Below are 24140 nucleotides of genomic sequence, written 5' to 3'. Positions count from 1 at the left end.
CTTAGGTTTTGACTTGCATTTTTTAGATGGATGCACTTATAAGTATCATGCTTGTGACGTTTGTTGAACTTGCAATGCTTTGTTTTGTCAGTGTATGCAGATTTCTTCATAACTTGGGGATATTTCATCCTTGGCTTCTTTGAATTGTGTTGACACATTATTGTAGGATTATTTATCTAGACACATTTAAAAAGGTGTACTCTAAGAATTATGACAAAAGCATCTTGTTCTCATCCTTCTCCCCATCTTCATGACACTTGTTGTCCCCATGTTTTCTAGACGTCTTGTTCTTCTCAATTTTCAATCAATAATTTTTTTTATAGTTGATGTATGGTTGAGCACGAACTAGTAGTTCGCTCATGTTCTGTGGTTCTTCCAACGCTGACTTCCCTCTAAACATGAAATCTTGCCTCGTGCCTTTCATGAAGATTCAACATTTAAAATTGTCATTGACCCCTCTAATTTCTACAACATACTAAACATGAAATCTTGCCTTTCTTGAAGATTTAACATTTGAATTTGTCATTACCCCCTCTAATTTCTACATCGTCCTTGGTTAACCTATCAATATAATCTCGTAAAGTCTCGTGCTTTCTTTTCACGGTGGGCCTAAGAAAGGCCATTGTCTTTGGTTGGCATTTTAGTGATACGGAATAGGATATGAACTCTTTGCACATTGTTCTCGAAGAGCTGATGAATTTGTCTTTTCAGCCTTTAAACGAGGTCATGTTGACTCCCTTTAATGTTAAAAAAATCTTGCGTTTCACGGATCCTATAGCGTGATGTTAATCTAATAAGGTATCTACGTGCTCGACGTACTCGTCAGGGTCTCCTGTAATGTCATAAATTTCTAGCTTCGGAGACTTCTCCAAAGACTTAGGGATGAGGTATTTAGTGATTTATTTTGTGAATGGGGTGTGTCGACAATGGGTGACACATATTTGGGGGTGAGGCCTCCTTAAAAACTCTTGAGCTCTTGACAGTTATGAATTGGCATTGATTAGAGCATCTAGTAGGATAACTCTAGAGTTCCTCTTATTGTGTTGTAACATCTACTGGAATCTTTTTTTGGTTTTCTTCGACGCGGAGGATCCTCCCGTGTTTTTATGTAATAGATTGAAAATGTTAAACAGATGCGTGTTTGCGTTTGATCCAGAAGCTCATTATGCGATGAAGAAAGAACTCTTGCTGTAAGGGGGGTTCTTTGCCAGATGGAGAAAGAACTCTTGCATCATTGTCTTGAAGGATCTCAATGGTTGATCGAAGTTGATCATTGACGGCGTTTTGAACATGAGTTGACTTCAAGCTAGCCATAAAAGATGAGATTGAAAGTAATTGTAGTTGCAAAATTGAAGAAATCCGGAAGAATAGAAGAAAATAAATTCCAAGGATTGATTTACTAATACCAATATGCATGTATACCAAGGATTGCCAAATTCTCTCTCAAGTCAACTTGCAAAATTAAACAAATTCACTACTGCAAGAAAAAATTTGTTTACTCAGCCTTAAACTAATGTCTTTGTAGAATTGTAAGTCTCTCGAGACAACCATGTTTTAACTACTCCCTTCACTGTCTTATCCTATGTTTGGTATCACTTTGAATTTGTCAAAATTACAATAAATCAATGTGATTTTGACAAACCCATCATGATATCAAACATGCACTCATTATCTCTGCTCTTGTTCATGATTCAACAAACATGTTGAATAATCAAAGCTACATATTTGTGACCAATGCAGATAATTTTCTAAAGACCTAACAATTCATCCAACACTATTCCATAAAACCAAACACATCAAGTGTTATATGCTTTGCAAGTTAATTACAGCCAAAATAATTGTCTAGTTCTTCATTCATTTATTTCTTCATATGAATGGTGTTTCTGTGGAGGGAGGGTATCAAATAATTCACAAAACATAAGATACAATCGCATACAAAACTATGGAGTATACCACTCCACATTTCGTGCTATATATTTATATATGTTACAATCTATCATTTACCTATACAAAAAAAGTCCATCCAACTTGCATCCCTTGGCAATCCAAGCTCAATAAGGTTGCAAGAAAACAAAAGAACAACCAGCAGATCTCTTGAACAAGGATTCCGATGTTTATAAGACGCAAGCAAAACATGCGGACCATAACCAAACATAAAATTATGTTCATAGTGAAGATTAGTCAAGGACGAGTAACACGAGAGTGTACCGAGCTACTACTGGTGCTTCCTTGAGCAACCGAGCTAGAAGTTGGGAGCAAGAGCTCTGCCTGTGGAAAAGAATTGTTGGATGGAAAATCTAGCAGCAGATCGTGATCAGTACTCTCGTCGACAAAGATGTTAGAGCCCTCTGCAATTTCTTTGCCATCACTGATGCTAGAGCCTTCTACAATTTCTTTGCCGCCACTGCTAGCTTTTATGATGACCCTTTTGGGACTCCTCATTGTTGCCTTCAATTCTGAAATTTGCAAGATGAATGATTCTTTGGTTAAATTTTAAACAGGTCTAGTTAACAATGGATAGCAAAAACGCGACTTACATTGATGTATTTTGAAGTAAAAGCTTAACATATATTCAGCATTTTGTATCATAGGTATTGTAATATTTTCATACTCGTCTTTTTTATGATGACAAGAGATTTTCAGCTAACCTGGAAAATTTTGGTTTTGGCCGACACGCAATCTCTTAACATTTGCAAAATTACTTGATTCCACAGCAGGAGATTCCATATCATCACATTTTCCAGCTTTGTTTCCACCACTCTGCACTCAGAAAGAACCAAATAAGTTAATCCAAATATATTTGCACTGGATTGAATTTACATTTTGAACTGAACAATCAAAAGGTATTATTCAGAGACACTGATTAAATTTCATAGTTCTAATTATTCCTAAAAATGGATGCAAATTCTGTTCGCAAACCCCCCTAGATGCAATATCTGACAAGTATCATCATAAATTAAGTTATCAGCACAAAAGCATGAGCATCTAGATAAAACATTCATCACGAACCTTGAGATGATTATAGTGTTCTACCCATTTTGACTTTGACAGGTTAGACAATGCAAGCCTTTTCGGCGTCTTACGGTCTTCAGGGTTGTCCCCCAACAAAGAGCTATCGAATACACCTTCCCTGAGAAATTTCTGAAAATAAGTTAACCCCTTCTTGAATTCAAAACTATCAAACATAATACTAAGGCTGCACATGATACAACAATACCGTTCAATAACTTCAATTCACTATTCCGGAAAGATGGAATTGAAACTTATATTCAAGGACTATAACTTAAAAAACAAACAAAAGTAACACTAGCAGATTCTAACCTATCAGGAAGTTTTGCAGTATCAACCACAGGGAGATACTTCAGTAATTGCTGCTGCTCTTCATCTGTCAAGTTTCTTGAAAACTCCTCGTAGTTCACTGCATCCTAACCAAACATAACAGATATTGCATTTAGCATTCAACAATTTTATGGATATGAAATGAAGCTTTACCGACCAATTTAATAAAAGATTCCAAAACATATTATAATGGTATGTCTAAAAACTAAAGGCCAACATTACTTCTACAAACCATGTTAGGATAGAATTTTTTATTTGCATAAAAATGGTTTCATTACTTACTACAAGCCTGTGAGTCAGTATTGTTGCAAACTTATGCTGAACAATCTATAAAAAGAGAGGCGGAATTCACATGCAACTCACTTTTAATTCTATTTGGAAGAGTGATGAATCATGATTTTCTAGAACTTCTAGTTTTTCAAGCTGAGAGTTGTTCCTGAAATTTCAAAAAAAATAAAAAATGAAGTCGTAGCTTCAAAATCATCATCACTTCTCAAAAACAAACTCGAGGTAAAAAGACTATTCATAACATGTGTAGAAACATACCGCTCAAGTTTCTCTTGCTGCATTCTTTTGCCAGCAGAGCTTTCGATCTTCGCAACTCCCCGAGAAGAGAAATTCATGCTAGTGTAATCGCTAAGCATGGGAATTGAACCATAACACGAATATGCCTCATTCACTAAGCATTGTTTATTATCAACTGAAAGAGAGCTAGCCTCGGACTCTTCATCTCGAGCTATAGAGCTAGGATGCCTAATGAGCATGCTTCCATGTCCAATCTCTACAGAGACCATTGGTGCTTCATTTTCATATAGAAGTTCCTCTTCAGAAGAAGCAGAAAAACAAGACTGCTGTTGCTGTTCGTGAAGAATATTACACAACTCTTTCGTGAGCTTTTCAACAGACGAATGCTTCAGACGACCAGCACATGTTCTCTTCTTCGAAGGCACCACGGTATCCCAGACCACTGATTGAGAAGCACCTAAATTAACCAAACAAATCAAGATATCATATGATATTTCAACGGAAAGGACAATGCTGCCATGATCGGTTATAAGAATAAGATTTCAACGAAATTAGCAAACAGTAATTGTCCAACCTGTCAAATCACTAGGATCGATACCACCAAATTGAACACAGCTTTCAGAATTAGAGATGGCTGACCCTGAACTTGATCTATTACTAGTATCCTCATCCACAGCCTTTAGAAATCCATGATTATATTCAGGGTTGAGCCATCCAGATGCAGCATAAGCATTATCATGGTTCTGCTCTCGTTTAACCAATTTCACTTCTTTGTTCTTATTCACTGATACAATCTTTAACCTTGAAACTCTTTGATCTTCGTAATCATTAGGTTCTGTTCGAGCATGTAAAGGGGTATAATTCGCAAGTGTTCCCTTTGTCCTCCATCGAGAACCACATGCATTGCACAAAATTGGCTTCTCAGGTGGGCCATTACGCCAAAGTGGTGTGCCTATTGCAAAGATTGTTTGTTAAAAACATCAATAAAATGTAACAAACGTCTTATAAACAAGAAAAGAGATTATCTCCAATCGGATAGACAGTTAACAATCACATCTACGTATTTCAGAGATATAATACAGAGCTGAACTCAACAAACATCTTAAGGTTGAGAATTGCGTCATCTATCAGTATTCAGATCATAAGGAACTACAAATTCCTGATTGAATTCTCCATTTTAAATACTTTAGATGATGCAAAGCAACACACTTTTGTAAGGAATATAAGATACCGGCTTGCAAATAAATTCCTCAAGCAAATATGCATAAACTCAAATTAACATTTATATGTTAAGTATCACTATCACTGCATCAATGTTCGTGCATTCTTAATGAAACATTTCAATTTTTAAAGTGCACCACAACAGCTACAACTTCAACATCTGGAAACTGTTTTCAAATTTATCAGAAAAACAATCAACATTGTAAGGTTTAAGTTGCCGCATTAGTTCAATTGCGGTGATCACCACAAAACAACACCGTTGTTTCAAAACCGAATGGAGAAACATCCAAAGGATGAATGCAATGCATGAACTAATATCCATTGATACAATAAGGAAGTTGCATAATCCTTTCAAAACACACGAGTAGATTAACAATAGCCATTTCACAAATGCACAATATCCTCATTTCAATTTCCCTTATGTTCACATTATAATCCAATGAAAGATAAGTGAATTATGAGTTGACTCTTTTCAATAAACAAGAACAGATTCCAAGCTTAATTTTGCCCCAATTTTATTCGCTCAACATTCAAACACAGTCGAGAAAATAGAGAAACAAAAAACCAACAACTAAGTGACACAAAACACATCAAAGAACAAAATCAACAGAGTTTCCAATAACTTCCAATTCCAAACACACCAAACAACAACAACATTACAACAAAACCTCTTGATTGTTTATATTAACCAGCAAAAAACACCTCAATTTTATCAAATTTATCAAAATCAAAATCAGTGGTTGTAGAACACACTTTGAATCAAAACATAGCAATTAATTTTAATTTTAAAAAAAAAGTCAATAATCACTCCACAAAAAATTGCAACAAAACAAAAACAAAAACCATATTTTGGAGAAACAAGAACTCACTTGAAACTCCACAGTGATAGCAAGGTCCTTGTTTACCCATTTCTCAATCTTTTCCTCAAACAAAAGCAAAGTAATTACAAAAACAAAAGGTTCAATAAAAGAAAAAACTGGAAATTTTCTGAAAAATAAACCAACAGTTAGTTTAATTAATTTTCGACGAGAAGAAGAAAAAACAATAAACCCTGCTTGCAAGAAGAAGGAGAAAAAAAAAAGCAAAAATCAATAAAACCAGAAGAAGAAGCAGTTTTAGTTTTAAAGTCTTTAAAAGTACTTTTTTTACAGAAGCAAAAATCAAAGAGAATTACAGAAATTAATTAATTAGTGGAAATTTTAGGTGAGAATCTGAAGAGTTGAATGAAAGAGAAAAGAGCATTGGAAGAATCTGAAAAATGAGAGAGAAAAGAAGAAGGGAAGGTGCAATGGAGAGAGAATGAAAGAAGGAAGGTCTCTGTTTGGAGTTGTTTTGCTTTGTACAAACAAGTAAATGCTGAAAGCTTTTTTATTTTTTTCACCCACTCCCTCTCCTCCTTATACCTTTATTTTATTTTATTACTGTTATTAGAAAATTTTATTATTATTTATTTAGTTAAAAATTATTTTTTTTTGAATAATTTTTTTCCACCGATTCCGACCTACTTAATATATTGACTAATCAGGCTCGTGCTACGGAAGCACGTGCACTGATCATTGTTTCTACAAGGAATCGAACTCGATATTTTCCAAATGTCGTCATTTGTAGAAATTCGTTTGTCACTCGAACTCACTCATTTGAATAATTAAAATTGAAAATTTAGCTATTATCATATATAATTCCTATGTCCCACATTAATATATCTTCTTACACTAATTAACATAAACATATAAATTATAGAGATTCACTAACATTTTTTTTACTAACAAAATTAGAATGAAAAATAATTTTGTTACTATATATGTTTATAAATATAATTTTGGTGTTGTTTTCTTTTTTCAATTTTATCTTATATAGAATGAATTTTTATGTTTATCTGAAAGCAATTGTGTACTGATAATATTTAATTTTTAAGAAAAAGATCATATATTATTTTATATTTTTGGAATCAATATGTATTTCATTGAAGCCAAAAACGATTACAATCAAGGCAATCAACGATCCAACCATCTAACAAAACTGTCTAAACCATTCAAGACATCAATAATTTAGCTATGTGTTGTCTTAGTTTTGGCTTAGTCCATAATCTATTTACAATATTCTCAATGATACTATCTCCTATATCCACATTGTGTTGTGTAGTGTTAAAACATACTTTGTTTCTATAGATCCAGCACGCATACACGATCTCCGTAAATGCACACTTGAGGAGAAAGGCACGTCATCCTTTTCCTTTGCAACTCCGAGTGATCCACTGAAGTTCATCATTCAAACCTTGTGGTGTATATTGAACTTTCATCTAGCTCAACACTTTACTCCAAATTTTGTTCATAGTAGGCCATTCAAACATGAGGGGACTAAATGTTTCTTGACTAGTACAGAAACAACAAGTGTCCTCATGGAGCATGTTAAACTGTTTCAACCTTTTTTTAGTAGCCAAACATTTGTGGAAAGCCATCCACACAGTAAACACTACACGCAGTCTCACGTGGTTGTTGTTTATTATATTGTACCAAACAACTCGTTGTTGTGCACCCAGGATTTTCAAATAAATCTGTTTAGATTGATACTTGTGAGTTTGTTGCAGTTGAGGCCAAAGCTGCAACTGGTTGAGGAGCTGCCTTTGCTTCAGTACTGCTTTCAAGATCCATGAACAGTTGGACTTGAGAGGCACAATAACAATATTATCATTTATATAGTAGCAATTAACCCAAAATGTATCCATATATTATCCTTCCTGCCACTGAGGTTCCAAAGGAGTTTTATCATGCTAGCTTGATTCCACTCTTTTAGATATATCATACCAAGTCCTCCTTCATGTTTGGGTCCGCATACTTTGTTCCAGGCCACTGGTGATTTTCTGGTGATGTTGTCACTACCACTCTATAGAAAGGACCGACATAAAGCCTCAATTATGTGTATAATTTTTTTGGGCAATGGGAGAAATTGCATCAAAAAGTATGTAGTGGCTAAAAGTATATTGTTAACAAGCTGCATCCTTCCAGCAAAACTGAGGAGTTTGGAGCTCCAATGTCTAATACGAGCTACCAGCTTATCCATTAATATCAAACAGTGAGTATTGGTTAATTTCTTACTAGTGAGAGGGATGCCAAGATACTTGAAAGGGAGACTACCTTCTTGGAACTTGGTGAGAATTTGTATAGCTTGCCTTGTGTCATCTTCCAAACTTCCAAAGTAGACTTGGCGTTTGGATGGGTTCACCACAAGGCTAGTAGATTGGGAGAACTCCTCAAAAGCTTCCATTGCCAGAGCCACAGATCTAGTATCACCTCTGGGAAAAATCAACAGATCATTAGCAAAGCTCCAATTAATAATACTAAGCTTCTCACATCTAGAATGGAAATTGAAATCAGGGATCCTTTTGAGCCTTTGTAATACCCTACTCAAGTACTCCATGATGATGATGAAGAGAAGAGGGGAGAGGGGTCCCCTTGCCTCAATCCTCTCTTTTCCTTTAGCAAATTATTATGATGACCATTAACTTTGAACCTATAAGCAACAGTGGTGACAGTTAGCATAGTCCACCTGATAAACTTTTGTGCGAAATTCATCTATCTTAAGATTATTTCTAGGGCTTGCCAATCAACTGTGTCATAAGCTTTTTGTATGTCCACTAAGATCATACATCTAGAAACTCCTCCTTTTGTAGTATAACTTTTTAAGAGTTCATATGCTAGCAAGATATGATCTTGAATCATCTCCTCTGGAACAAAGACCGAACGTATATTTTTTTAATCTAATAATCAAAATTTACTTTTTTAAAAGTGAAAAAATATAATGCTTTGAGTTTGAACTTCCATCCTTGAAATTAAGTATTTTTTTTTCAAAATATCAATAAAATTGGTTTAATAAAACTATTCAATAATAATCAATAAAAAAAAAACTATTCAATAATAATTATTGTTTATTTATTATTTATAAAAAATAATTAAATAAAATGATTAAAAATATTATAATACAAAAATAATTAATAAAGTTTAAAATTTGAAGTAATTTTACAAAAATAACAATAATTTTTTAATAAATAAATCATATAAGTTGAATATAAGTTGAATTAGAATCCAACAAGATAGGATAAGAAAATAATTTACTAATTTAATCCTATAAAATATTATTTAAAATAAAAAATAAACATGATAAAATATAAATAAAGATTAATTTGATTTTAAATTTAATAATATTAATAAATAATTTTTAAAAAATATGTATTATTTTGTCATAAGAGTAATTTTGTAACATTATATAATATAAAAAATTAAAAACTTAATAAATTGAAATATTTAAAATAAAATATACATTAAAATTTTAAAGATAAAAATACAAATATTTTTATCAAATTAGATATATTTTCTTACAAGGGTAATTTTGTCAAATTATATATTATTTTATTTTACTTATGTAATATATATAATAGAATTCTTGATTTATAAAAAAAAAACTACATTTATTTATTCAGTAGAGTTCATGAGTTTCTTTTTAAAACATATAAAATTATTTTTTTATCAATTTATAAATTTTAAAATATTTTACAAAGTAATTTAAAAAATATATAATTGTTTTATAAAAGTAAATTTGACAAAAAAAAACTATATATATATATATATATATATATATATATATATATATATATATATATATATATATATATATATATATATATATATATATATATATTGCAATACTTGGTATCATATGTTAATCAAATACATGACAGAATAAGTTTTATTAAATCTTATCATGTGAGTCTTTATCATATCTTGCGCATCTAGCCAAATAATTAAATGTGTTCAAATACGATAATAAGATAATTATTTGAATAATATTAAGAATAGTCATAATAATTATTAAATATCTAAATCCGATTAAAATATACTTTTTTTAATGACATGATAAATGGATAATTGGAATTATTTTTTCATTCATATTTTTATATTCTCTCTTGTGTGTGACGATGTGACGTTGATTAGTTTTGGTGGATTTTTATGGGTTAAAAAGAAGAATAAACATAGGATAGCATTACCTTGAGACTATTTTGTTGTCACAAAACCAAATCAACACCGTTGATTAAGCCATTACACTTGATTTAGGGTCCCACCATTTTTAATATGCTTTGGCTTGTTTTTGTTAGGTCTTATGTTTGATTTAAATTGACGGTGATTAAGGAAGCTAGTGACATAACCACATGAATCTTGAACTCAATAATTCAAAGCCCAATGTTGTAGTTATTAGTAAGGACTTCGTAAAATTATATATATATATATATATATATATATATATATATATATATATATATATATATATATATATATATATATATATATATATATATATATATATAATATGTATTAAGTAGGAGATTTTTTAAATAAGAGATAAGAGAATTAAATTTTACTCATTAGATTGGATATTTGGTCTTGCTGAAATCATGTGCAAGCATAGACAATAACTGTTCATCAAGATCAAATACCTAATCCAATATGTAAAATTTAATCCTCTTATCTTCTATTTAAAAAATACTATACTTGATACATCCCATATATATTCACACATAATCTCCACCATTTATTTTAAAATTCAATGGTTCAGATTCATTCTCAGATTCTCGTATATATATATATATATATATATATATATATATATATATATATATATATATATATATATATATATATATATATATATATATATATATATATATAATATACATGGGTGTGTTTGTTTCATGGATAGAAAATATATTCCTAGGAATATGACATGGGAAATACAATAATTTCATGTTTTTTTTAAATTGTTCCCAGGTATTTTTTATTCCCAGGAATTATTTTACATATGATTTTTCTTATATTTATTCCCATGTATAAAAAGTGGGAATCCAACATTCCCATGGGAATAAAGTTAATTAACTACAACTTCTCACTAGTATTCACATTAATATTTATTTTGATTTTTTATAATTTTAAAATTAAATAAAATATGTAAACATTCCCAAGGAAATATTATTTTTATCCGAACACATAGATAGGAATATTATTCCTAAGAATAAAAACCCTAGGAATATGATTCCAAGGAATATTATTTCATAACTTGAAACAAACACACCCTATATATATATATATATATATATATATATATATATATATATATATATATATATATATATATATATATATATATATAGTGTGACTGTCCTACTCTGTTTTTTATACGACCTTTTGCAGACACGTGCATTAACATAAATTTTTTATTTTAAGCTTAAAAAGTGTCGTGCCCGCAGGTTTAGTCCGCCCCATCCTCACTTTTTTGCGGGGAGGACCAATATTTTTATTCCCGCATCCTCATTCATGACTTTCCCGCTCTGTCCTATTTTCTTGCGAGTTTTTGTGGATTTGGCCCAAACAGGACGAACATGTCTATTTGCCAATTCTTACACAAGACTAAAATTTTCAGCGTATAGCTTATAAGTTTATATAATTAAAATGAACATGTTTGATAATTATTTATTTTCATTAATTTATAATTTATATTTAATAATTTAACTTATTATTTTGAAAAAAAAATTAAATAACCAAGTTTAATAAAAAAATACAAAAAAAAACCATGTTTTCAAAGTATTTACAAAAGTGTCTAGGTTTGGCAAACCCCCTAGGGGTATGGGCCAAACCATTTGGCGCATTGTTTGTGACATAGCCATATGAAATGGCGCAAACATTATGGGAAATAGGGGAAGCCATTCCAAATGGCGCATAAGAAGGGAAGATTACACATAGGCGCCATTTTAAATGGCTCCTATGTGTTTGAGTTATTTTTAAAAAAAAATACCCCATTTTGTTCATTTTGCGCAAAGTTTTCGATTCCGGTCTTTGATTTTCGTAAAATTATCCGATACGCCGATTTCGTAAAATTGTTATTAACCCTAATTAATGTTTGTGTTGTCGATTCCTGCGTTTAATAAAGTAGAGTTTATTGATAAAAAATATGTTACAAAGTCGAGTACACGAAGTCGATACATTATCGTAAAAATATGTTACAAACTTGATTAAACATGTGATGAGGTTGTTCCACGGCTAGGACATTTTTTTTATTGTGCCCTAGTTGACGACAAATGCTGCATTTTTGTTCCATTTTGTCATGCACGTCCATCTCGGTTCGAATGCGAGTACTGTTGGGGCGACCCTTTTTATTTTGTCGCATCGTGTCATTATGCCATACTATCTCCCCATCATACTCAGGCCAATAATCCTCCTTTGCCACCACTGGAAATGCCACACTGTATACTTGGAGCAATGTCTCAGCCTTGTAAATTGGAGATAGTAGCGATAATAATGCGTCTCGGTGTGCAAATGCACATGCTGATATAACATGCGAGCAAGGCATAGGAAATGCTTGAAACTTACCACAGCCGCACCAATGATCATCTAGTAGAATCCAATATTGTTGTCTCGACAATCCTTCATTGTGGTCAATTGTTTCTCGAACACTGAAGGTGCGGTTAAATCGATCAAAAGCAGTTACATAATGACAGTTGGCCTTAGTAGATTGTTCTTTCATAAATTTCATGCAACTCTCGCTGAACAGTTGACCTGATTCTCTAACAGCACTCCACCTTTGACCTCTTGTTGAGAATAGCGAAGCCATCCTAAAGTAGGTTGCCTCCACCAGTGCAGTGATTGGAAGGTTTTTGATGCCCTTAAAAACACCATTCATGGATTCTACTAGATTTGTTGTCATGTGGCCCCATCGCACGCCGTTGTCGTAAGCCCTGGTCCATTTCTCTCTGGAAAGGTTATCAATCCAACTTCCCGCATCCGGATTTGACAAAACAATTTCACTCCGATAATGTTAGAATGCAGGCTAAGTAAACGCATATCCCGCATTGACCGGTGTTTTCAGGAGGTGCCTATCCTTGATCTCCCGCATGAAATTTTGGGCAATATGGCAAATACAGTAGACATGTGTTGATGGTGGGTGTTGCCATCTGTTCGCTAGATTGTTGTAAACACTTTCAATAGAAGCATGCCTATCAGAGATTAAACAAATATCAGGCTGAGGAGCAACATATTCTCGATAGTATTTTTTTTATTAAACCTGGTTATTTAAATTTTTTTCTATTATTTTTATCAATTTTAAATTTATTATTTTAATTGAAAATAAATAAATACAAGAACAAGAATGTTTTATCCTATTAAATAGAGCAGGTTATATGGATTAATTATATGTTCTATCAAATATATATTAATATTCAATTCGTTAATTTTAGGGATAATAGACATTTACTCCCTACCATATAGGCGAGATTCGGATTACCCCCCTATTAATTTTTTTTTTGGATTACCCCCTATATTTTTAAGGTACCCCCTAAGCGTGTAAAAAACAGTGAAAAATCAGGAGTAAATAAAAAAAAACAAGTTTACAGGGGTCCTAGGGGGTAAATTATAGAAAATTAACGAATGATATACAATTATATTAATTCTTTAAATATAATTTATATTATTATAATTTTCTAAATGTTAAAAATATGTGAATGATATACAATTATTTATCGTTTTATAAAAAATTATTATTTTAAAAATATTAATATTTTCTTTATTTTTATTTAAATTTCTTCATCTTAAAACTTTATCTTTCCTTTACTTCAAATTTGAAGAGAGCTTTAACCTTTATTTAAAAATATCAAGAAAAAAAGAATTAAGAAAAAAGAAACTAAGTGGAACCAACGGAGGTATGTGGATGAAGATAGTTTTGATTTTGAGTGAGTTTATTCTTATTTATAATATACTAGTGTGTATACCCGTGCGAGGCACATGTTTAAATTTAGTATGATTGATTTCGATCAGTAAGACTATAATGAAATTCAAAATAACCATATAATGATTAGTATACTCACAGCTTTGGATCGTCTCCGTGCGAGGCACGGGATAAAAAGATTCAATAAAATTTTATACATAATAAAAATATTTTCTCTCATTTCAAAGATTCAATAAAAAATAGAAATAAAAAATATTTGACAATTCATTTATTTTCCGAAAATATTGACTTTTGAGATGGAATTTTTCAAATATTAAGAATAATTTTTATTTATTGACTCAAGTTTTAAATTTAAGAATTGTTTTTTACAAAGGTACATAAGATTCATATAGTATGAATTTACATTAACAAATAAAATTCATATATTGTACATTTACATTTATTCATCTTTCTTATAAATATTTAATACATAATAAAATAATAAAATAAATTAAATATATAATTATCGTGGTTTCTATACATCATATTATCTTAAAACAAATATTATAACAACTTTTATTTTAAATGTTACCATTTTAGAGGACCCATGCACCATAGAATCTCCACGTTATTTTTAAATCTTTTTCCTTTGAGTTTGATTTTTTAACTATATTTTATTATATATAGTAATACGTAATAATGATAATAAAGTAATTTACTATTACAATCATATTTATTTTATTAAATCTATGGACTAATCTGTCCGTGTAACACATTTGTGTATCATAACAATCGTAAAAAAATTATTTAGTTTGTATTAAATAAAATGAGATATTTTTGTATCATATATTTTTTATTCTATTAATCAGTATATATTTTTTTGTTTAATACTAATTATAAAATTGCTATTGTCAAATTTAAGTACAACATTAGCGTTAAAATTTATAATATATTTTCTTAAGTAAGTGCATTATTTGTTTTTAATCTATATTGATTTAATTTTATGTTTTTCATTCTATTATCTACTATTAAAATTAAAAAAATAAAATTGACTTCATCATTATTACTGCCTTAAACGTTTTTTTATATGATCGGACAAATAATTATGACTCACGAAAAATGGTTAATAAAAAAAAAAATTTATTTCTTCTATTACCATATCAAAAACTTTCTCGCATCAACTCTAAATATTCATTTTTTCTATTAAATGTTTCCTTAATAATGGGATTTAAATTGAAAATCAGGAATTTAAATTTAAAATGAATGTGACAAATCACACTTTTAACACCTTTTTTTTAAATAAGTTATACAAATTTGAAATTAAATTATTTATGGTTTTTTATTGAAAATAATAAATCATAGAAAAATATTTTACTAAATAAATAACTATATGCTTCTTCAATATTAAAATCAATTATTAAAATTATTTATTATTCAATCTGTTTATTTATGGCAATTGAGCTTCTCATACGGATTAAGAAAATGTGATAAAAAGAAAAAGAGAATTGAAAATGGTTTGTTTGTTTTGCGTTATAAAAATTAGAGGGAAATATTATAAATATTCTCACTCCAAATAATTAAAATTATCCATCAAATTTTGATAATGGACCATTTCCAAAAAAATAATTGTTAAATTAGATTAATTGGAACATAATAAAATAAATATTAATTTTTTTTGCCTTTATACCAATTATAAAAAAATCCTATGCGCGCCCATTTCCTCTAATTCTCAGCCTTTTTCTCTCTATAGATTTAACAATCAAAACATAAGTAAAATACCTCAACCCACAAAAAAAAATACCTCAACCCACAAAAAGAGGGTATATGGTGAATGGTTGAGCAAATTTGGATTAGTTGATGGAAGATTTTGGCAGAGGTTTGTAATGAGAATTCTAGATGACTTCAAGAAAGTGAAGGTATGGTTTTATAGCATGAGGAATGAGTGAATTTGGGCAGCTTTGCATTGATTAATTGTTGGCCCAATAAATTCCAAACGTGGGAATCAAAACAGAATGAGCAAGCTTAATTTTTGGCCCAACGTGGGAATCAAAACAGAATGAGCAAGCTTAATTTTTGGCCCAATAAATTCCAAACGTGAGAATCAAAACATAAAGAGTGATGTTTGATCTTCCCAATGGTTCAAGCACTCCAATAAAAACAAAGTATCATTGATAAAGGATTATTGAGATTTCCAATTGATAAGGGATAGTTGAGATTTCCAATATTGAAAATAATAATAACAACTTCATGTGTTTCAAACAATTTTAATTATATAAATAATTAAGTAAATATAATTAAATAATTAAATAAATAAAATAAATAAATAAATAAAGAAGTAATAAAATTTACTATAAATAGAATTAAAAGAAATTGTTAGAATGCATAAGGGAGTGACATTTGGCAAACTTGCCAAAATATTCCTTTTGCTTTATTATATTAAATGATTTGCTGAATTCGGTAAAACACAATTTTGAGTTTATAGCTTATAGTTTAAAAGCTCATATGATAATTTAAATTTGTTATGTAGCGATCTTTTTATCTCGAGCTTATAGTTTATTTTTCATACACTATTTTAAATAGCGTTTTAGCTTATAGCTTATAACTTGTTTTTTTTTCTCTTTATTATTTTAGTGAAAACACTTCACATTTCAATTAGCTTATCAACTATTAGTCTCAACCATTAGCTATAAGCTATCAGTCATCAACCATCAATTATAAACTATAAACTAGCTTATCAGTCAACCGCTATTTTTTTACCAAACAGACAAAAATCCTTTTAAGTTTTATTTAAAAATTTTGTTGGAAAAAAAAGAGATTTTGAAAAGAAAAAAGAAACTTAAGTGGAACAAACATAGGGATATGGATGAAGATGGTTTTGAGTGAGTTTATTTTTATTTATAATATAAAATTCTTTTAGTTTTGAAGGGACTCAAAAATTATATTAGATGACGATTCTGGAAGATTTAAAAAAATATAAATAAATTCTTTAAATATATTTTACAGTGTTATAATATTTTGTTAATTAGAAATATTTTAATAATAAACATTTATTTATTCCGTCTAAAGCTCTCATTTTCTCTACTCTTCAAACTTATAAATAGAATCATAATATTTTTACGTCTTTCTCTATCTCTAAAAGTTTAACTTTTTTCTATAAAATTTAATTTTCTTACGATACAATTTACAAGTCTTCTTTCTATATATCCAAACCGCAAAAATATATTTCCACTATATTTTTTATTATAGACATTATCCAACACTCTTTCAAATATTATCATTTATAATTTTATATAGGCATTATCCAACACTCTTTCTAATATTATCATTTATAATTTTATCTCGTTGTGTTACCACTCATTCAACACAATATCTTCATCTCTTATACACTTATTTTATTCATGTGTTGATTGTTTACCACACAACATTATATTTCGTACAATGTCACAAATTTTGGTGATGTTAGATAAAAAAATTCTCTTCAACTTGAACGGTACTTTTGTGTCATATAAAATTTGTAAGGTCCTCCTCTATTTCAACCACCAAACTTGAATTAGATGGTTAACATTCCCTTCTATTTTTTCATATGTAATGTATAGACTCAAGATATTTAAATCGTGTGACTTGTTGTATGATATGATTTCCAACTTTTACCTCTAAGTTAGGAACGCTTCATTTTTTTATTAAACTTACATTTCATATACTTTATCTTACTTCTGTTTAGTCATAAGTCATATGTTTCTAAGGTCCATCTCCAAGTCTTCAATCTCCTATTTAAATTGTATTTCTACTCTTTAAGTAACACTACTTCATATGCAAAAAGCATACATCTCAATGTTCTCTCCACTCTTTGTCTGCACATTATTCGATATCCCTTATACATATCTTATATAGCTTAAATATACGTAATCCTAACTACTTTCTTTTTTAGGGTTTTCCACAAAATCTCTCTAGGCACTATACTGTACGCATTTTTTTAGTCAATGAAAATTAAGTGTAAGTCTTGTTGATTCATCTGATACTTCTCCATCACACATCGTAGTAAATAGATCGCTTTCATGATCGACTTCTTGAGCATAAAACCAAATTGATTATCAATATTTTGAGTCAATTTTCTTTATCTATGTTAAATCACTCTTTTTCATAACTTTATGTTTATTCGGTCTCAAATCCGAATGATAAAAGAGAGTTATGTTAGACATAAGCACAAATACGTAAATAAACAAATATTAATTACAATTTTTTTTTTTTATATTTATTGGTTACTTCAACTCTTAATTTTATCAAATGCTATAAATTAAATTTCCAAAATCATCAATTGTCGTTCATCCACTAACAATTGACTCTATATACTATAATTATTTTACTAAACATGGCTTACATTTTGTTCTCCAAAATAAAATAAATAAATGTAATAGCTGAAAATGTAGCAAGATAATATGACAAATAGTGCGTCCATGATACATAGTGGGTATCTAATGAATTTGACTAATTTGGTGCCTTGTGAATTTCCTTATCTTTTAGTCTTTCTTTTCCCCTTTAATATAGGTTTGAAAAAAAGGGCCATGGATGATGGAGTTTGTGTACTTTGTGTAAAGAAATATGGTCCAAACCCATATCTTAAACTGCAATATTAGGTCATCTTGATTGACTAATTAAGGTACCTTAGAAGTTGAAGCCACTAGATTATTTGCCTTTTTCCATCAAAGTATGGCCACTTCTTAGTACTTTCTACCCATTAAACAATTTGATATTGTATAAAAGAATCCACACTCTTTCTAAAAACATTGGTAAAATCAATGCCCAATAGGCCTCAAACAAAGACAAATCTAATGGTCATTCCAAAGAACATGTCTTGCATTATGGAAAACCTTTATTTTATTTTTAAAAGTCTTCTAGCAATATCAATTTAGGAGTTTACAAATCACCAACTTGACAGATCTTGCAAATAAATATATAAGATTCAGTCAGGTCAATTATATAGCCCCCTTTATATTGTAGATGAAATAGCCATTTCAACCTACATTATTAGTTTCTTATCAATGTAATGATTTTAAAACCAATTATGATATCACAAAAACAAGCCAAGGGTCTGTTAAAATTTATAGTTTGTTTGAATTAATTTTTTTTATGCTTATTTATTGGGGTAATATTGGACAGGCAATAAATAGCATACCACAGTTTGCCACACTATCATCACATGAGTTTTTTTTGCCGAATCACACATTTGGTATCACCCAATGTCATGCATGGTAGGATTTGGCTTTATTACTCTTGTCTCAATATTTATTGTAGATATCATTTCAAAGATATCAATCAATCAAACTTTATTCCTTGCAATTTATCCTTATTTTTTATTTTAGTTTTACATACATTTTTCTAACTACTAATGTTATGTACAAATCATTGTCTGACTTAACACTCTTCTCTTCGTAGTAGTCAAAAAATTCATAACTAAGGAAAAAAATGCTTATTTCGTACTAATAGTCAAGAAATTAATAACTATTATTTTTGTGTGTGTAATTGTTTGAAGCAAAATGAATCATTGTCTGAGAGTTATTATAAAATTACGGATTAACTTTATAATTCAACAAGTTGTAACTTTGTTATGGTCTAGAACACAATCCTATAACTTTTTATTGGTTATGGATGACTACCTAGGATTTTAGGATGTGTTTTAGTAGTGATCCTTTGATCCCTCTCCTATAAGCTAAGTTCTCCTTTTATAGTTCTCAACTAGGGTTTTGTAGTTTTCGGGCCCTTAATTTATTATTAGGCCCAAATTCATATGAGGTGCAAACCTTATAGATTATTATGCTCTTAGATGGCAATGTTTGGATAAGTTACAAATGAGTATCTCGTGGTTAGAAGCAACATGTAATAATCAAACGTATAATATGATATATATAAATAAATAAATATTCATGGAGGCGTATAATATGATATATGTGTTCGTTCCGTTGAATAAATATGATATTTGTATCCGTTCATATTCGTGTGGGTATCCGTTAAACGGATAACACACGAGTTAAGGTATCTGCAAATATTTACTAATATTCATGAATAACATTTTTTTTCTAAAGTTATTTTTTGAAATAAATATTTTCAATTTTTTTAAAGACAGTTATTATCACATAACATTCATACAATTCGCTTTTATTTTAAAAAACAAAATATACCATATTTTAAAGACAATCACATAACATTCATATATTAATTTTCTTCTTTTTCACAAAAACATAATAACATCCAAACATAATATATATATATATATATATATATATATATATATATATATATATATATATATATATCATTTTTTTAAAAAAATAAAGATATTGTGATTGTGAGTTATGGTAGAAGAGCGAACGATAGAGAAGGAAAAGAGGTACTAGTTGGACAGATGAAGGTCGGTACTAGATGGTTGGATGGTGGAATTGTTGAAGTGAGGTATGAAGTATAGAGGAAGTTTAAATATAAAATGACTAATAGGATTTGTATGGAACGTAAAAGATTTTCTTCAAATAATTTTTAAAAAAAATGAGAAGACTAATTTTTTAGAAGATGAAAAGACAGAGTATAATAAATGGTGGATTCTAGGGTGAGGGCTCAATTGAGTCCCTCACCGGTGAACCCAATTATTTGCACCATAAGATCAAATGAAAGGTTCAGATTTAATGTAAAATAAATTGAGAACACGAAGAAATTGTCACACACAATTAATTTTTTTCTATCCTCTCCTTCCTTTTCTCTCCTCTGTTACAACTCCAATTCTAGAAGGATTTTAAAAATGAAATTAGAAAAACTGAACAAACTTCATATAAATGAATTAATTTTTTTTTTGAACACAACAAACTCAACGACTTTCATTAATCAAAAGATGTTCAATACAAAGAGGAATCAAACTCAATAAACTACGTCGAGCCCAAGAATTGGCCGCCCTCGCAAGGGAATGAGCAACCGAATTCGCTTGACGTTTGACAAACTTTACCTCAAAGTTTGAGTAGGATAGTAATAAATTACAAATAGATTCAATAATAAGACAAAATTCAGAGTCGCCCTTTTTATTTGATAGGACAGCTTGTGTAACCGTTTGGGAGTCACTTTCAAAAATCACAAACTCCAAATTCGAGGATATAGCCCCAAGGATAGCTTCTTTAAGAGCCAAAGCTTCAGCTTCAATGACAGGTAGAGTCCCTGGATCCCAAGTTATACCTGCATATATAAAGTTGCCAAAGTGATTACGTACACACCAACCCCTATTAGTAGTGCCGTTATTATTATTGAAAGCCGCATCGACGTTACACTTAAGCCAACCCACGGGAGGTGGACTCCACTCTAAAGCATGATTGAGGCGAGCATTGCTAGTCAATCTCTCTTGGGCTTGAAACCATTCGTTCCATAAATAAGTCGCTTTTAAACCCAAAGTTGACGCTTCTTCCTGCTCATTATGCCAAACATAATCATTCCTGTTTTTCCAAAGTACATCCAACATAACTGCAAATCTTCCTGAAACTTCTTTGCTCTCCTTCGAACAGATATCAAAAATAAGAGATTTAATATCCTGAAAGGAGTGTAATCGGGAATCTATAAGATGAGACAAACCTGCTGCCCTCCAACACTGATTAGTAACTGTACAAGTCAGAAAAAGATGCCACTCATCCTCAGTTGTAATATCGCAAAACTGACAGTCGGGCGGGCACTCCACAAAGCGATTCCTGAGTCTCTCTCGAGTAGGAAGGCAACCCCTACAAGTTCTCCAAATAAGGTGCTTGACTCTAGGAGGAGCTTTGATCTTCCAAACAATCCCCCAATTCTCAGTAACTCCCATCACCTCTTTACTTCTTGCCGCATGATGCCAAAGTTTATAGCCCGTTCTCACACTATATACACCATCCTGCTCTTCCTTCCAAATCATTTTGTCTTTTGTAACATCTTCAATCAAGGGAACCTGAAGAATTTTTTCCATATCCGACGCGTCAAAAAGATTTCTAACGGTATCAACATCCCATTGCTTAATATTGGCCTGCATAAGATTATTAACAGACATATGGTAGACCTCATGTTTCTGCGGTCCTCTTAATGTACCTTCACTGCTGCCGCGAAGCCACGGATCCTGCATAACACTTATCTGACTACCATCTCCAATACTCCACCTGCATCCTAGAGTTAGAACCTCACGGGCTTTCCAAATACTCCTCCAAACAAAACTCGGGTTATACCCAAGGGAAGAATCAAAGAAAGAATTATTGGGAAAATACCTTGCTTTGAAAATTCTAGAGACAAGAGTATCTGGCTTCGATAGTAGGGACCAACCTTGTTTTGCAACCATAGCCATGTTAAAAGCTTTAAAGTCTCGAAATCCTAAACCTCCATCTTCTTTAGAACACGTTATTCTATCCCAAGACATCCATCGGATTCCTCCACCATCTCTCCCACCTCCCCACCAGAACGCATTCAACATCCTTTCAATATCCTGGATAACCGCCTCTGGAAGAATAAACAAACTCATAATGTACGACGGTATGGCCTTCCCCTCTTTTAACTTCCTCTTAAAAATGAACTACAGTTCCTGACATAATGAATATCATATTAATAGTACTGAAAACCATTCATTAATATCAACCAATATAGAAATAAAAATATGGAATTATACTTCCCTGAAACAATGAACAATGAACAGCCGATGGACTAAGTTATATTAATAGTTACATGGTTTTAAAAAACGGTCTGCGACTGCGAAAACGACCGGGACAAAACGGTTTTGACAAAAGCCGTCACTGATACCATTATTACCGTTTTTTATATTGAAGAACAAATTGTGGTTAATTTATATCGTGACGACCGCAATCAGTATTGTAGCATCTGTATCAACTGAAATTACGAAAACCTTTAGACGACCGTGACGCGACCGCGACCCCTTTTTTAAAACCCTTTACACGTTAATTACGCCAAGAAGAAAAACTTTGTATAAAGTAAAATAGAAAAAAGGTCACAAAGATGATTTTTACATAACCGATAAAACACTAGTCCCTAAGAAAGCAAGAAATGAAGGCAGCACACACAAACTCATAAATCTAAATTAAAATACTAAACCAATTTAACAAAAAAAATCATTTTGTATGTGAATCATGTTTCAGGAAATATCTAAAACAAAATATATCATTAACTGTTTGTTGCATGATTTTGACAAACACAGCGAAACCTTATTCTAAATACACCATAACAATCCATTGCAACATATTGTCAAAAGCATGGACATGTTCAGGAAAAAATATGAGATAAAGAAATGAAACTAAGGAAAAGCAATTTTGAATCTATAAAAGAGAAGAATGTGAATCAATCTAATTAGACTTGTTAATTTGAAGAAGATGAAGGTATTGTATTTGGACGAACCAAAAACTACAGAGAAGAGATCCTGAAAGCTTAATTTTTGACGAGGAACAAAGGGTGAAAGATGCTCTTAAAAATTGATATAGTAGATAACATTTTAACAAATTTTTTATGATAGTGTGTGTTCAAGTATAAATGTTTCCCTTTTAAAATTGACAAATCTTGTCCATTGATATGATCTGACGAATTATTTTAAATGATATGATCTGACGAATTATTTTAAATGACTCATTCATGAGGTATTTAATAGGGGGTACACGACTTCACCATAATAAATTAATTATATTTAAATAATTTTTATAATTAGTTAACGGACACAGATACACGCGGGCATGGGTATCATTAAACTCATATCTATATCCATTAAAAAACGGATAAATATCAATTTATTTTATTAGCAGATATTTAATAAGCTACCCGCTTCGTACCCGGGGCGGATTTTACCTGCAGATATCTGAGGGTACGAATTTTTTTGCCATCTCTAATCAGACGTGCTCCCTACGTTAAGTTAGACACGGGTCGACCATTTAACAACAATTTTACTTTCATTTCTTTTTATTTAAATAGATCTATTATACATAAGTAATTACATGACAAAAGCTTATGTTATAAATATTTTATTAAACTATTCATTTAAACATTGACATAAATATTTTTCTTTTGTTTGTTTTTTTTATCTTAGCTGTCGCTACCGCGAAAAATGGAATCAGAGTCGCCACTAATATATTTATCCCATAAGGGAAAGGAATACCAGGAAACCTAACTCAGAATAAGAACGAGGTCTTTCGACCAGAGAACAGGGCACGGGAGTCGGTTACGCGAGGGGAAGGTGTTAGCACCCCTCACGCCCATCGTACTCGATGGTATCCACCTATGTTTGTTTCTATCTAAAGGGTGTCTAATGTCTATGTCTAAACCTA

At 30.7% G+C, this 24140-nt stretch overlaps 2 protein-coding genes across 2 annotated transcripts; both read right to left on the bottom strand.

The window, feature by feature from the left end:
- Window positions 1–1823: 1823 nt before the first annotated feature.
- Window positions 1824–6446, bottom strand: LOC131638144 (GATA transcription factor 26-like). Its single transcript, XM_058908695.1, has 8 exons — window positions 5955–6446; window positions 4439–4816; window positions 3886–4321; window positions 3703–3775; window positions 3322–3425; window positions 3010–3130; window positions 2649–2760; window positions 1824–2456 (listed from the first exon to the last, which is right to left on the bottom strand). Exons 1-8 carry the CDS (start codon window positions 5992–5994, stop codon window positions 2182–2184), a joined length of 1539 nt encoding a protein of 512 aa, XP_058764678.1. The 5' UTR covers window positions 5995–6446; the 3' UTR covers window positions 1824–2181.
- A 1522-nt stretch (window positions 6447–7968) lies between these two features.
- LOC131639779 (uncharacterized) lies at window positions 7969–8502 on the bottom strand. Its single transcript, XM_058910261.1, has one exon. It carries the CDS (start codon window positions 8500–8502, stop codon window positions 7969–7971), a length of 534 nt encoding a protein of 177 aa, XP_058766244.1.
- Window positions 8503–24140: the final 15638 nt, after the last annotated feature.

The sequence above is a fragment of the Vicia villosa genome, linkage group LG1 (assembly GCF_029867415.1).
Source record: "Vicia villosa cultivar HV-30 ecotype Madison, WI linkage group LG1, Vvil1.0, whole genome shotgun sequence".
NCBI lineage: Eukaryota > Viridiplantae > Streptophyta > Magnoliopsida > Fabales > Fabaceae > Vicia > Vicia villosa.
This window is presented reverse-complemented; position numbering and strand designations above follow the sequence as displayed.

Excerpts from the sequence above, each read along its gene's own strand:
- LOC131638144 (XM_058908695.1), bottom strand. The coding sequence starts at position 5,994 with ATGGGTAAACAAGGACCTTGCTATCACTGTGGAGTTTCAA. Across the intron at positions 4,322-4,438 it reads CGATCCTAGTGATTTGACAG|GTGCTTCTCAATCAGTGGTC; the intron begins GTTGGACAATTA and ends TGGTTAATTTAG. Across the intron at positions 3,426-3,702 it reads TCTTCCAAATAGAATTAAAA|GATGCAGTGAACTACGAGGA; the intron begins GTGAGTTGCATG and ends ATGTTTGGTTAG.
- LOC131639779 (XM_058910261.1), bottom strand. The coding sequence starts at position 8,502 with ATGGAGTACTTGAGTAGGGTATTACAAAGGCTCAAAAGGATCCCTGAT.